This window comes from Fusarium solani (genome assembly GCF_023522795.1).
Source record: "Fusarium solani strain SB1 chromosome Unknown bctg00000006, whole genome shotgun sequence".
In the NCBI taxonomy this organism is placed as follows: Eukaryota; Fungi; Ascomycota; class Sordariomycetes; order Hypocreales; family Nectriaceae; genus Fusarium; species Fusarium solani.
In genome coordinates, this window is record NW_027072151.1 from 237,707 (window position 1) to 251,457 (window position 13,751).

The window sequence follows — 13,751 nt, forward strand, 5'->3', positions numbered from 1 at the left end:
GCATGCACATCGCCCCCATCTCAGAGCCTGATTCTTAAAAGTAGGGTCTCCCGCCTCCCCATTTTGTTCATCAACCATGTTTGTTCTCTTCTTTTTCTTGCTTGGGCTCGCAGCAGGGCAGGATTTTGCCATTACTGCTGCACCTACGTTTCTTTTCAAGCGACAACAACGCATAACTGATTGCGATGGAACGGCTCATGCTCTGTGGACATGCCCGAACGGGGAGTGCTACTGGGGCGACGATGGTTTTGTAGGATGCTGCTCAGTGTAAGTCAATATCTTCTCGTCGACTAAGCTAACTTGGTGCAGGTCTAGTTGTGCTCCTCGGACCCGATGCATCGAATACGACGATCTCGAAGACGATATATGCGATCACAACACTGGAGGATGCGTTGTTTGGTAAGAGTAATGGTCATATTTAGACCTGGCTGACTCTTAAGCTCCAAATCCGAGTCCCCATTATGCGTTTTCCTTACGAATCCTGCCATGAAGGAGTATGGCTATTACTGCGATACTTCACGTCGAACCGGGTCCAGTTCGTTCGAGTACGACCTCCCGAGCGGAGCGGTCATCCGTACAATCAAGGACACCCAGGAGCGACCATTGACAACTCAAGATGCGGAGACTTACTCTGACGATACGGATACCACCACCGATGACTTGACCATCGAAGGCGATACTGAATCTGATACCGGGACTGGGACTGACACTGGAGCTACCACCACCGACGCAGACGATGCTACTTCATCAGGGGGTACCACTAATCCAACTGCTACAGATACAGCTGTAGCAGATGAAAGTGAGCTCACTGAGACAAAGGGCAAGCTCAGGTCAGCCATTGCAGCAGCTGCAGCCCTTGGAGCCATCGTTGGAACAGTCATCATCTTGGCCATTGCATTCATCTGGTACAGGAAGCGTACTAAACGTCAAGAACATCCACAACCGACAAGCCAGCCTATGGTACACTCGCAGCCGTCTTCTGTTCCCGGGTACTCGCATCAGTACTACGAAACCGTGTCAAACCCACCCAGTGCATCAGTGTCACCGCCGAATACATCGTTTGGTGGATCTGCTGCAGCACCTAGTCCGACTTCCAGAGCAGATGAGCAGATGCCTCACATCCCAGAGCTTGGGCGTTATCGTTACTAGTGAGCGCTGCAGGGGATGTCAGCGGGTGGTCGGTTGATGTCATGGTGGCGAAGGAGACAAGAAAATAATACACGATCCGAGGGTTTCTAGGGGTTAAGATGATGGCGGGCTTGTGATATAGTGCTACATCAATACATGTACTTGCGAGACAGAGAAAACACGCCATTTTCCGCCATCACCAAGCCTCTATCTATTCACTCACTTGTCCTTTCAAGGGGCCGGGTTTCAACTATAACAAACAACCTACACAATCACCAAGCCTAAATTAGGTTAGCTAGTTAAGCCTGGAAAGGATAGGTAAATATACCTTGCCTCTTATTATGTATTATAGCCTGAAAGAAAGGAGGCAATGACCTTAACAGGAACAATATAAGTAATATATGTAATTCAAAAGTATCTATAAGACAGTCCGCTTTCTAATAGGAGAAGCCCTATACCTCTTCCCATTATTAATCATATATTCAAAACCATACCCAAGACACCATCTGTTTCCACGGGAAGGTCCGCACACATCTGACGATAACAAAAGCACACCTGACATCTTAGACCTTTGTCCAGTTCCTCCTTTTTAAACTTTCTCCTTGTTAGGAAGAATGCCCTTTTTCTCTCGTACTCGTCTTTCCAGGTTTGTCCACGAGGGACCAAATCCCACCAATCCAAGAGCTTCCATTGCGCATCAGTAAGTTGCAACCACACGTAGAGATCCTGGCGGCCATCTGACTTGAAATCCCTCGGTGTATCCAAGGTTGAGATGCCCAATTCTCCGTGTGGAGAGTTGTGTTGGAAGAGGCTTGGCCATATTCGCTTCCTGAGCCCTTGTCGTGGTTTTCCTACCGGCGGCTCAAGATCCTCCGTCTGTATCTCCGACGCCGTTTTCCTCTCTTCGTTCATCTTAGCCTCAAGTTCGAAGGTCTGGCAGGGCTTTGGCCACCATGACCATTGTACTGGATACACAGAAATGGTGGCTTCCAGTTGGGAGCTCACCCAACAGGTGCGCGAGAAGCCGTCATCTGCCGTACGAGCGCTTGTCAAAGATGCCCAGATCTTGGAGTCATCGCAGCCAAACTTGTAGCAAGTGAGAATCGTAGCCGTGATAATGAGGACAACAGTAATGATCTGAGTATGAAGAGCCGCAGACCCAAGAGTTAGAATGTGGGCGGCGAAAGCCATCCAGCCAACCCAACGGGTAAATGCGTACAATCGAGGATTTGGAATGTCAGGATTCCGTGTAAAGACGCCTCCCATTAGGTAGGCCGGTGCCCTGACGGTGACGGCTTTGGAATCATCGAGAATGACGATGGCTTCTGAAAGTTGGTCTGCGCCAGGTTTCCTTTTCGCCATGGCAGCGTTGATTCGACCATTGATGCCAGCACGGTTTTGCTGTACCAGGATATACTTGACGACAACCGACACAATCATGGAGATGACACTGGTTAGACCGAACCAGTCTCCCGAAAGGATGGTCAAGACGGTTATCATGATGTTGAGAGCCAAGCCAACTGTCAAAGATGGGATCCAGAACTGGGTGACGCGAGATGGACGCTGGTGCACCTTCCACGTCACGATACTGCGCGTCTGCTCAAAGTCCTGAGCCTTCATCCACCGCGAGAACCACCCGGCAAGTTCGGTTGTCATAATTCCCGCGGTGATGTTGTGCATCTTAAACCCGGGTTGTTTACCGGTGAAGCGATCACCGGCAATCACGAAAGCGCCCAGGAGTGGCAAGAATTCGATCCATGAGCTCTGGACCAAGCGACCTACACTCGCGTTGACTTCTTCGGCGCCTAGGAAGGTGACCAAACCGAGGGCATCGAACTCGAGCTTATTGGCTTCTGCCCAAGAGGTGACCCTGGAGAGGGATTCCTTCCAGGGGTACATGGTGAAGTGAAGCTTCAAATGCTGATGGCGAGTGGGTGTGCCTCGCCTACCATGGAGGCCTGTCCTAGGACGAGTTTGGTCAGCTAACAAAGGTAAGGCTGCCTGCTGTTAAATACCAGAGTGCGTGTTTTAATGCTAACGAGACCAACTGAGGCTCTATGGGCTGACGGTGGAGAGTTGAAAATGCCCTCTTTGGCCAAGCCTGCAGGAAACCCTCAGGGTTATGTTATCGCTTGGTACAGAGACATGTTTTGTGGGAAAATTGTAATTGTAACTCTGGCTCAGCCCAGGCGCCAAAGCTCTGCATTGACATGGCATCTTGCGGTTGGTGGACGCTCATGCAGATGCGTCAAGACAAAAGCGTCGAGCTGAAAGGCAACCCTGCTTCCTTAAAAACTGTGCTAGTGGTGACGGTGTCTGGCAGAGGAATACATAGCCCCCCGTAGGCTCCTTCTAGGCTGCATCGCACTCGGCATGTCTAGTCATATAGAGCTGATGGGAAACCAACCGGTGACGGGGATTTAAGGCAGCTGGGTCCCCGACAATGACTGAGCGCCTGTTGTATCCCTCCCTCTGCAGACGCGAGGTCGCATTAGCTCACCTACGCCCGACATGTCGACGTTTGTAACCGATTGGCCAGAGGCTGTTGCGTTCTTCACAAACTCGGACAGCCCTGTCGGCGCTGAGACCTTTTTCTCCATCTCCGACACCGAAGTCATCGAGCTCATTGGAGAGGGATTCTCTGGGGAGCTAGCCCACCTCACGAGAGCCTACTCAATCCGAGACCAAGCTTTCACAGTACCTACTACGCCATCGCCTTCGAGGATACTATACCAAGCAGAATACGACGAGGTGAATCGAACGATAGTCGCCGTGCTTGCCCTTCGTTGGATATACAACAATGATTACGCCAGTTTTGTGGGAGCTCAACCAGAGGCCATTCGGCTAACGAGAGCCTCGTTTGACTGGGTTCGGGGCCGTCTCGCCGACGCCTTGTCAGAACCAACGGATCTCCACACACTCATCACGCTAGTGCTTATCAACGACCTTGGCAAGGATGCGCAACTGGTCACTGACTACCTCAGCCGCACAGGCAAGGACATCTCGACCCTGAACCACGACGCCATCCTGCTTCGGGCAGCCGAGGCGGGGATGGTGCCCTGCCTGGAGAAGATATCCTTACAACAGCGCAAACAGATCATGGCTTCGCTTGAGATGGGGTCTGAGTTTAACTTTGGCCAGTTTGCCCAGGCAGAAGATGCGCCAGCGTGCATAGCCAGATTGCAGCAGGCTGAGACCGACAAGCACGTCTTCGACTTGCACTTTGCAGAGCAATTGCTCGATGTCTCGGGAGCTGCGGGGCACATGGACTGGACATGCGCGAAGAAGCTCATCGAACCAATCCTGGACGCCTACCGCAACGTCTACCGCGTGGCGCTGCAAGTGTTGGCAGGCCAGCTCGAGCCCCAGGCTGCCCGGGATGTCATCCTCGTACGTCGCGCGCAAAAGCTCCAGGCCCAGGGATTCCGGCGATTGAGCACAGAGGAACCCAGCGAGCGGGCACTGATGAGGTTACTGTGTCTAGGCGGCGTTGTTGACCTGGAGACGGCTGAGCTGTATGGCGAAGTTTGGGACAGCTTCGTTTCCCACGAGAGATATGGCGCAGGGAGCCTCATTCACGCGCTCAACCTTGGCGGCTCAGAGGCGGAGCCGGCAGTGCAACCAACCTACATGCCAGCGCTGCTTGCCCAGGCGCTGGCTGGGGAGGGGCCTGGTGGTGGGCGGCCCAAGACCAGGGTTGAGCGGCGGATGGCATTGGAGAGCGTGATGCGGTATATGGACCGCGTAATGAGTGTGGACCCCGGGGGCTTGACAGGCCTCAGTGGCAAAGCAAAAGTGGTGGAGCGGAATGTAGTAGACGTGGTCAAGGGTGTAATGCAGAGCCGCCAGTTCCGGGATGACCCCTCGGTGTTGGATACGGTAGATGTGCCTGACGCTGTGGTTCTGCTGTGACTCTAAGGTTGCGGGACGGGTCGGCACGAGCGGGGTTACTAGATGTTAACCTTGAAGGAATCTCAGATTAATGTATCTAGGTATCTAACTATTCTTGTCTCTTTATAGTGCTTCGGTTAGTCGTATTTTCATCACAAACGACTTATTTTACCCTGCACCGGTTCGCAGTCACCGCGATGGAGTCCGGCAATGCAGCCCGTGACCATATCGACGAAATCAGGCAGGACAGAAGCCCAGGGCCCAACAAGCGGAACGTCGAAGATCTCGAGAACGCCCTGAACCTGTAAGGCCCTACTCAAGCTCGTCGCTGTGCATCAGCATGTCGATATCCATAAGGAACTGTCACCGACACATACTCAGGCTCTCTGTGGAACTGTATACCAGCGACACCCACTTTTTACTCGAACTTCTTCAGAATGCCGACGACAATCAGTACGAGGCCTCAAAGCCAACCTTCTCCTTAACTCTCAGAGACGACGCCCTTATCACCCACTGCAACGAAACAGGCTTCACTAAACGCAATGTTGAGGCCATTTGCAGAATCGGAAAAACCTCCAAGGTCAAGTCCTCGGCTGGTCGAGGGTACATCGGCGAGAAGGGCATCGGCTTCAAGTCAGTGTTCAAGGTTGCCAGCACCGTCTGGATCTCTTCCTGCGAGTACTCGTTCAAGTTTGAAAAGGACCGTCCTCTCGGTATGATCACTCCGATTTGGGAGCAACTGCCCGAGGATCAGCTCTCCAAAGATGCACCAGAGGGGGGCACGTCTATGCGTCTTCAACTGTCACATGACTGTGACAGAAGACGGCTACGGGAAGAGATGACCTCTTTCGACCCCAATATCCTCATCTTCCTCAGGACACTGGAGCAAATCACACTGACCGTCACCGACTCGAATGGACACTCAAAGAGAGTGCTGCGACGAGTGAGAGAGCCAAACGCCATCAAAATCTTAGAGAACGACAAGGAGATTTTCCATTATGCCACATTCACACACACCGTTCCAATCATGCCATATGAGCCGAAACGCGAGGGCATCACCCAGTCCGAGATCTTATTGGCATTCCCGGTACACGACACCCCAAGTCTACCCACAGCACACCAAGTCTACGCGTTTCTCCCAATCCGTAGCTATGGCTTCAATGTAAGAACACTGCTCGGTAGCTGCGGCGTGTACTGACAAATGATTCAGTTTCTGATTCAGGCAGACTTTTTGCTCACACCCAATCGCGAAGACCTGAATAGCTCGTCTTGGAACAAGACCCTGCGCAATTCGATCCCAAATGCCTTTGTTGCAGCAGTGAATCATCTCAAGGGGACAAGTCTTCGCTATTCGTGGCCACGATACCTTCCCTCATCCCTTCAAGGGCCATTTTCAAAGACTTCCCCGCAGATCGAAAAAAGGCTCAAGAACAGTCATGTGTTGGAATCCGAACATGCATATGGTGGCTTCAAACAGCCATCCTCACTGACTTTTGTTCCCGACTCGTTCACTTTTCAAGACCCTGAGGACGGAATGAAAAAAGCCTTGACTCTCAACGAATGGACTCGGTCAAAGTATCTGTCTCAGAAATACTCTCATGAGGATGTCCAGCATCTGAAGCGCATAGGTCTGCTCGAGTTAGACTTCCTGACGTTTGTGGAAGACCTGAAAGTTCACCTTGGCCGGCGAAAAGACGAGGAGAAATACCAGCCAAAGATATGGCATTCTCGATTGGCCGAGATTTTTATCCAGCAGCCCATCGTGCCTCGGTATCCGGCGTCGGTCTTTGACCTGCGGATTATCCCGTTGCGTGGAGGACAGTGGATTTCGGCCAAGGAAGCCAAGGGCATGCTTTTTTCCCGTCTCAAGACACAATCGAACTGGACTTGGGGGACACGTCCATCATGGAAATACATCCGGATGCTTTGGAGTCTGAAGCCCGGACTGAGCTATTTCGGAGGCTAGGAGCCAAGCAGTTCAACGACCAAGAAATCTGCCAAGCCATCTTTCAACTACACGAGTCCTCATCATCCACAAGCCAACTTTCGGTCGAGAGCCTTGTTTCTCAGATCCTCTTTCTCTTTCACCATTCGTGGCAAATCCCGAACACTAATGTGATGTGGGTCGTAACGCAGATGGGACAACGGGTCCGAGCCTGCCAGGTATACACGCTTCTGTTGGAAGTGGGCGACGAGGTTCTTCCAGCTCTACATCGGAGTTATGTCGACAATGTTGATTTGAAAGACCGAGAAAGATTGGACCGCTGGTTTACGGATGGACTCGGTATTCGGCGTGTTCCTCCTCTTGTCGAAGGCTCCGCCAACAGATTTGTGCTTTCCAGGGACATGAGTCTCGTAAGAGACAAGTGGGCTTCAGCCGACTTCTTGAAGCTACTGCGAGACAACATGGAAGAGTACTCAGAATGGTTGGAGATGGGCTCAAACCAGTCCAGGGGATGGATCGACTCCAGCGAAAAGCTAAAGGCATGCCTGGCGAAAACCAAGGTGCAATGCCGTGGTGAGCGCCCTTATGCCCGCCTGAATGAAACCATTCTTCTACCAGCTGGGCAGGGGAAGTGGGCGAAGCTGGAGGCTTACTTCCCCGTCCTCGATGTCCCGGAGCCAGAGAGCTCGTCCTGGTCTTTTCTGCGGCATTTCGGTGTTCGTGACGGAACTAACCTAGAACTCTACCTGGAGATTCTGAAAACTGCCCGAGACGACAAACGGTCGGGGGACTACATATGGGTGTATGAGGCAATACAGGATATCTGGTCACAAAACGATAGAGCTATCGGGTGTGTACTTCTGCAGTTTTGACAGTAGATCAGGCACTAATTTAGTTCTTATAGGCAAGCTTTCTCAAGACAATCCATCATCTTCATCCCGGAAACTAAATTCACCGAGCCGCAGTGGGTTACCGCTGATGAATGCGTCTGGGCCGGTCCCGAGCTTCTCAGACGGACTCCAGTCTTGAATAGGGTGTATGGATCCTGTCAAGCACTCTTCAAGGGGTTCCTGGGGTGAAAGGGACGACTACGGGGATTCTAATCGCCGAGGCGAAAAAGATTCGGGATGACGACAATATTGAATACATTGCCGCACTGTTCTTGGTCATTGATGCATATGCTCGCCGCGACGAGGAGAACCAACAGCCAAAACAGCGGTCAAAACATCAGAAACAGCAGCCAAAACAGCTAGCCAAGATGATAGCATCTCTTCAAGACTACCCGATCTTCCCCATTGAGCTCGAGCGCTACAAGGAAGGGGCTCAAGGACGTCACATGCTTCGTTCGTGGACCTCGAAGACTTGGTTCATCGCGGACCGCCCTCACCTCCGCGAGTCCTTGGCAGACGCGGTTCTGCTGCTTGCCTTTGACATAGGTCAGTTCGATCGTATGGAATGGATTCGACATCTGCCGGGCATCGAGGAGCGGCTGCTGTCCAAGGTGGCCTTTTGCCGACCCAAGCCTGGACTGCACGCTGTACAAAACGATGCTTACACGAAACTATTCCGGACTAGGGCCAAGTTCATTTCATGGTACGCAATAACCATTTCTACAATACCAACAGTTGAACTGACACTTCATGCCTCCATATCAGGCTGATACCTCGCTCCTGGTCCGAGAGAGATAACACAGTGAAGCGGCTGAAGTCTGCGGTAGTATTTTGTGCTGATAGGTTGGAGGTGACGTGGGTTGTGAGGGATGGCTCTGACGAACATTACAGTAAGCCTGTCCCTAGCAGGGCCCTGGCGATTCAGGGTGGCGATGGCATTCATATCTACATGAATTCTCAGGACGTCAAGTCAAATTCCATGCCCCGGAGGTTGCAGAGTCGCTGTCGGCGTACTGTGGCATTCCAGACAAAGCAATGACTACACTAGTGGTCTTGACGTACAAGGAAGAAACAATCGAGGCCGAACTAGCACGTCGGGGGGTATACAAACCATTCGAGGATGATCCTTACGCCGACTTTGGTGAGAACCATACATCATGACAAACTCTGCTTCAGCAACTAACGTGCTGTGGTAGGCGAAGACGAGGATGGTGAGGACGAGCAGTGCAACGAAGGATCGGCGCGAAAGACATCGGTCGAGAAGCCCAAGGTCCAACCGGAGAAGAGGCCGAGCCCTCCCAATGAGCATCCCAAACTCCGTACTGCAAAGGGGCCGCTGAAGGAGGTAAAGGTCAATGTGTTGGTTCCCTCACCAGCAGACCCAGGTTTAACGGCTTCTGCCGTTGACGAGATGCCATCCCGGGCGCGACGCCACGGAAAGAACAAGAATCGCGACTCTGAGTTAAATAACACGTCAGAAGGTCCATCCAAGCCTCTGGAAGGAAAGAGTACTTCTCTTGGCGCTCGGATGGAGCCTCTAGAACAAGGAAAGGAGAAGTCGTTGTGGGCGATCTTGGCATCTCTCAAAGAGGGCATCGGGTACAATATCAACTACGGTTCCCAACTGACGGAGCAGCATCTGTCTCCTGCCGATACGAGACGTTCGACGGCCTCGCTTGGTCAAAAAAAGGATGCAGCTCGCTCTTCGCGAGCCCTAGCTTACTCGACTTCTGTGGGCGGAATCCCACCGCTCGGTTCAAGCGTCCAGCCACCAGCCAAGACGCTCAGCGAAGTTGTAGAATCCTTCTCCCAACCAGCCAATACTGTCAAGATTGAGGACCTTGCCCAGCTGCCGTATGTACATGGAATGGACAACAAGTTCAGCCTCACGGGTCAAGCCAACATGATCTTCGTTCCTAACCCCCAGGATCTACCCCAGCTCAGCTCGACAGCAAGATCGAACCCAAATGGCTTCACAGTTCTTCCAGCATGTTTGCAGCTCGCCAAGGATGGAGACCGAACAATCTTTATAGCCCGGAACAACATAGGGACCGACGATCATGAGTTGGCCTTTCTGGGACAAGCACTTGTACGGCTTTACTAGCGAAACAGTGATTATTGTTCGGCTAATTTTGACTGGTTTAGGTTTCAAACAAGCTCAAAGAGCTCCTTGGAGACCGCTACATCGAAGAGACACACTGGACGAGCCCTATGCGTTGTCGTTTGACCCAGGGCCCTTTCAACTTTGAACCAAAGCGGGCCACATTTACTATCACCAGCGATGATGGGGCCAATCTCACAGAGTTCCTAGTTCGGAACTTATACAACGAAGCCAGGGAATGGAGAGAGAAGTGTCCGAACTATCACATTGAGGTTCACGCCACGGCTGGCGGCCCCAGGTTCCCCGTTGGTTATGAGGACGTCGATGATGGAAATGGTTCGTATCTTTCATACCATGTTGTCTACTCGCTGACTCAGTACTTAGGCTCGCAAGTACCGTCTAGGACAAACCTCTGCTTTGCCAGATAATGTCTTTATCCTCATTTGCATTTTCAACTCGCAAGCGGAGCCCGAACTACGGCTCTTTGTCGACCCGTGGGCACTCTACGCGGCCGGGGAGCTGGAGTTGGAGGCCAAGGCCGACTATGCGAATTACCATCACGTTATCATCGACCCTAGGAGTGGTATTAGGGACCCCGAGTGGACTGGCGTGCCGAGACGCAAGCAAGGATATGCTCAATTGGTTTGGGACTTTTTCCAGGGAGACGGTCCTTCTCATAGCCTGCCACGACCGGCCGAGTCGTATGTCTGGGAACCATTGAGCTTGGCGACAAACACCAGACTGCTATGTCTTAAGCCGGGCGATGACATTGACGAACTCCGCGGCGAGCTCAAGGAGATTTCCCTAGAACCCCCCGCGGGCGTCGAGTATTTCGCCATCTCGTACGCTTGGGGTAGCAGCCTCAAGCAATTCTCCTTACAGACCCCCAAGGGACGCATACCGCTAACTGCCTCTCTATATCTCGGGTTAAAGCGCCTTCGACGGAAGCATGACGAGATCTGGTTATGGGCGGATGCGATATGCATCAACCAAGACGACAGAGAGGGCGACGACGAGAAGGCGCGCCAGATTCGCCTGATGACCAACATATTTCAGTCAGCCGCCCGTGTCTACATCTGGCTGGGGGAAGAGGAAGATGAGAGCGACATAGCAATCCAGTTCTTGGAGAGTATTACACCGATAGCCTCGGCAGAGATGGACGGCCAGAACCCGAAACACCTCCCTACCATTGACTTTCCGAAAGTAGAGGACCCAACATGGAGCATCCTAGCCAAGCTTCTCGAGCGCAAGTGGTTTCGACGAGTATGGGTCGCTCAGGAGCTCGTTCTTGCTCAGGAGGCCATTGTGGTGTGCGGTGCCCACCAGATGCCCTGGGACACGTTCCACGCCGCAGTAGAGCTATGCTTTGCAGTCGTCGAAAGCGGGGGGTTTGGTTTTCTTCTGCCTCGGCAGACCAAGGTCGCTGCCGTTCTACACCTGGGAGCATTCCGCCGGTACTACTATAGCGACCGTGTCGGCCAAGACCGTGCCCCGCGTGACGAGCTGCTAACGCTTCTTGAGCACTTCCAGATGGCAGAGGCTACCCGCCAGCGTGACAAACTGTTCGCTCTGCTAAGCCTGGCCAAGGATGGCAAAGACTACACCCCGGACTACAAAAAGCCCCTGGAGCACATCATCTCCCACTTTGCGGGTGTGCTTGTCGAGAGAGGCAGAACACTGGACTTGCTGTATCGGGCAAGGGGTTATTCGAAGCAATTCGCCCAGTTTCCCTCTTGGATCCCCAATTGGATGTCAAGTCCGTTCCCAGACACCATTTCCAGGTGGCCCAGAAGAACCTGCGGCAAGAACTTTGCGGCTGCCACTTCCGTAGGCTCGGATACACCGAAGCCGCGGGTCAATGGATCAGTCCTCTACATTCACGGTTACAAGCTAGATTCGATCAAGAAGCTCGGACAGTGCCGTTCAAACACCAACGAGATCAGATCCTACCTCAACGAGATCTTCACCACCGTTGACGAGGTGTACTCGGACTTTGCAAAGGATGAAAGGAGAAAGATCAAGTGTCAGCTACCTATCGGCAACGCCAGCAAGGCATCCAGGGACAATTGGCACAAGGGAGATCGTCATGCATCATTCTTGGCCCTGACGAACTACCTCAAGCTTCACAAGGAGCTTGACAAGGCCGAATCCCACAAGCTCCTGAGTCTGCAGAGACCAGACATTCCTACCGTGTCAGACGTGCAGCTTCGTCAGCTGCAGCCTTATATGTTTACAGTTTTGGATTTCGCAGAGCTCTTTTCGTCGGCCGTCGTCGCTGTTACAAACAAGAAGCGGTTGGTGGGAATCGTTCCCGCCACGGCCCAAGAGGGAGATTTAGTCGTCATGTTTGGCGGGAGTGAGGTCCCTTTTCTGATCCGCAAGGGTCCTGAACCTTTTCAGTTTTACTTTGTCGGTGAATGTTATTTTCATGGTGTCATGTACAGGGAGCATGGCATAGGATCACGAATGAAAGAATTCCAGGTATGTTAGCTACTATGGCGTTGGCAGTGGCTAAATAGTCCTGGATCCCTTCCAACTCTTGTTACAAATGTGGGATTTCCTGACTCTCTGGTGATCTCGGGTCCGCATGCTGCATCGGTTTCCAGTTACGGTTGTGTTATTTCCGTTGGGTTGCTCAGAAGCTCACCCCTTCTTCGAGCCCTTGACCAAGCATCGGTTTTCAGCTGCGGAGCTCCGGTGGCAAATGCCACGGATTTTAATTCCGACTACCCCGCAGTCTAAACCCCAATGGTTGAAGCCTCATCTCAGGCTAACCTGCCATGTGATAACATTACTGCCACGCCAATACGGCAAACAGATTATTTAAGTCGCTTCGAGGATACAAGTTTACTTGTTTTCGCTCCATCTAGGACTTGAAGTACAACGTAAATCCTAAAGCCCAACATGCCTTGGCAAAAAATTGATCATCAGTTTACCCATCCTGAGTTGGATTACAACTCTGATCCCAACTTCCAACCCTGTATCAAAGTCTCCGTCTTTTTCAGAAAAATCGATTCAATCGACTACGATACTTTTTTCGGGCACTGGCAGACCGTGCATGCTGATTTAGCTGTGGCCACGCTTGCATTTCGGAACCACATTGTTCGATATGCACAGGTATGTTATTAGATGACTAGAAACATTGAATAGACGAACTGATAGTCATGTAGCACCATCAAACGCCCGAGATGAAGGAGCGAGCTAGAAGCCTGGGAGAAGGTGTTTTGGATTACGATGGCTGCGCCCAGCTTTGGGTCAGAACGTGGGACGATTGGCTGGCCTTTTACAACAGCAAAGAATATGCTGCGGCGTTGAGTGATGACTGTAATAGGTTCATGGCGCTGCCAATGACATACATGATTGGTTATGAAAACCTCGTGGTAGGGGATGCTTCCAAGTGTCCAGGCGGCAAGGATGGCATGGATGTTGAGAAGCTCAAGTAGTTTGTATTGTAATTGGAGAACAGGCCACTGTTTTGCATTGGAATATGATGCTATGATGTATTGATAATGTGTTCTTTGTTATCGTTGAAGCCCGGCCCTCGATGGGATAACTGAGCCAGACGACCGTACTTGGAGAACGACAAGAAAACTTCATGAAGAGACGAAGAAATGGTAGTGAATCAAATTTCTAGTAACATAACCAGACAGTTCATGTGCAGCTAATAAGAAGCTACGAGTTTATGTATAAAAGAGTCGAAGAATACCTATCCTGGTGCAGAACTTGAACATAATCTTACCGTAGTAAATAAGCATCACACAAAGTTCCTCAGAGGGGACGAGATTCTGGAAGTCAT

At 51.8% G+C, this 13,751-nt stretch overlaps 4 protein-coding genes across 4 annotated transcripts; 3 read left to right on the plus strand and 1 right to left on the minus strand.

Moving 5' to 3' along the window:
• Positions 1-76: 76 nt before the first annotated feature.
• Positions 77-1,149, plus strand: MRS44_009773 (uncharacterized protein; the record flags this gene model as incomplete). Its single annotated transcript, XM_046284130.2, has 3 exons — positions 77-267; positions 310-399; positions 441-1,149. 3 exons carry the CDS (start codon positions 77-79, stop codon positions 1,147-1,149), a joined length of 990 nt encoding a protein of 329 aa, XP_046131797.2.
• A 453-nt stretch (positions 1,150-1,602) lies between these two features.
• On the minus strand, positions 1,603-3,027 carry MRS44_009774 (uncharacterized protein; the record flags this gene model as incomplete). The annotated part of the gene is made up of 1 exon (XM_046276598.2): positions 1,603-3,027. One exon carries the CDS (start codon positions 3,025-3,027, stop codon positions 1,603-1,605), a length of 1,425 nt encoding a protein of 474 aa, XP_046131796.2.
• Positions 3,028-3,639: 612 nt separating this feature from the next.
• MRS44_009775 (uncharacterized protein) lies at positions 3,640-5,040 on the plus strand (the record flags this gene model as incomplete). Its single annotated transcript, XM_046270052.2, has 1 exon — positions 3,640-5,040. One exon carries the CDS (start codon positions 3,640-3,642, stop codon positions 5,038-5,040), a length of 1,401 nt encoding a protein of 466 aa, XP_046131795.2.
• Positions 5,041-5,216: 176 nt separating this feature from the next.
• Positions 5,217-13,398, plus strand: MRS44_009776 (uncharacterized protein; the record flags this gene model as incomplete). The annotated part of the gene is made up of 13 exons (XM_065620296.1): positions 5,217-5,323; positions 5,401-6,181; positions 6,230-6,917; positions 6,986-7,814; positions 7,869-7,928; positions 8,018-8,557; positions 8,620-8,744; positions 8,816-8,995; positions 9,051-9,943; positions 10,000-10,275; positions 10,340-12,436; positions 12,887-13,072; positions 13,126-13,398. 13 exons carry the CDS (start codon positions 5,217-5,219, stop codon positions 13,396-13,398), a joined length of 7,035 nt encoding a protein of 2,344 aa, XP_065476069.1.
• Between the last annotated feature and the right edge of the window lie 353 nt (positions 13,399-13,751).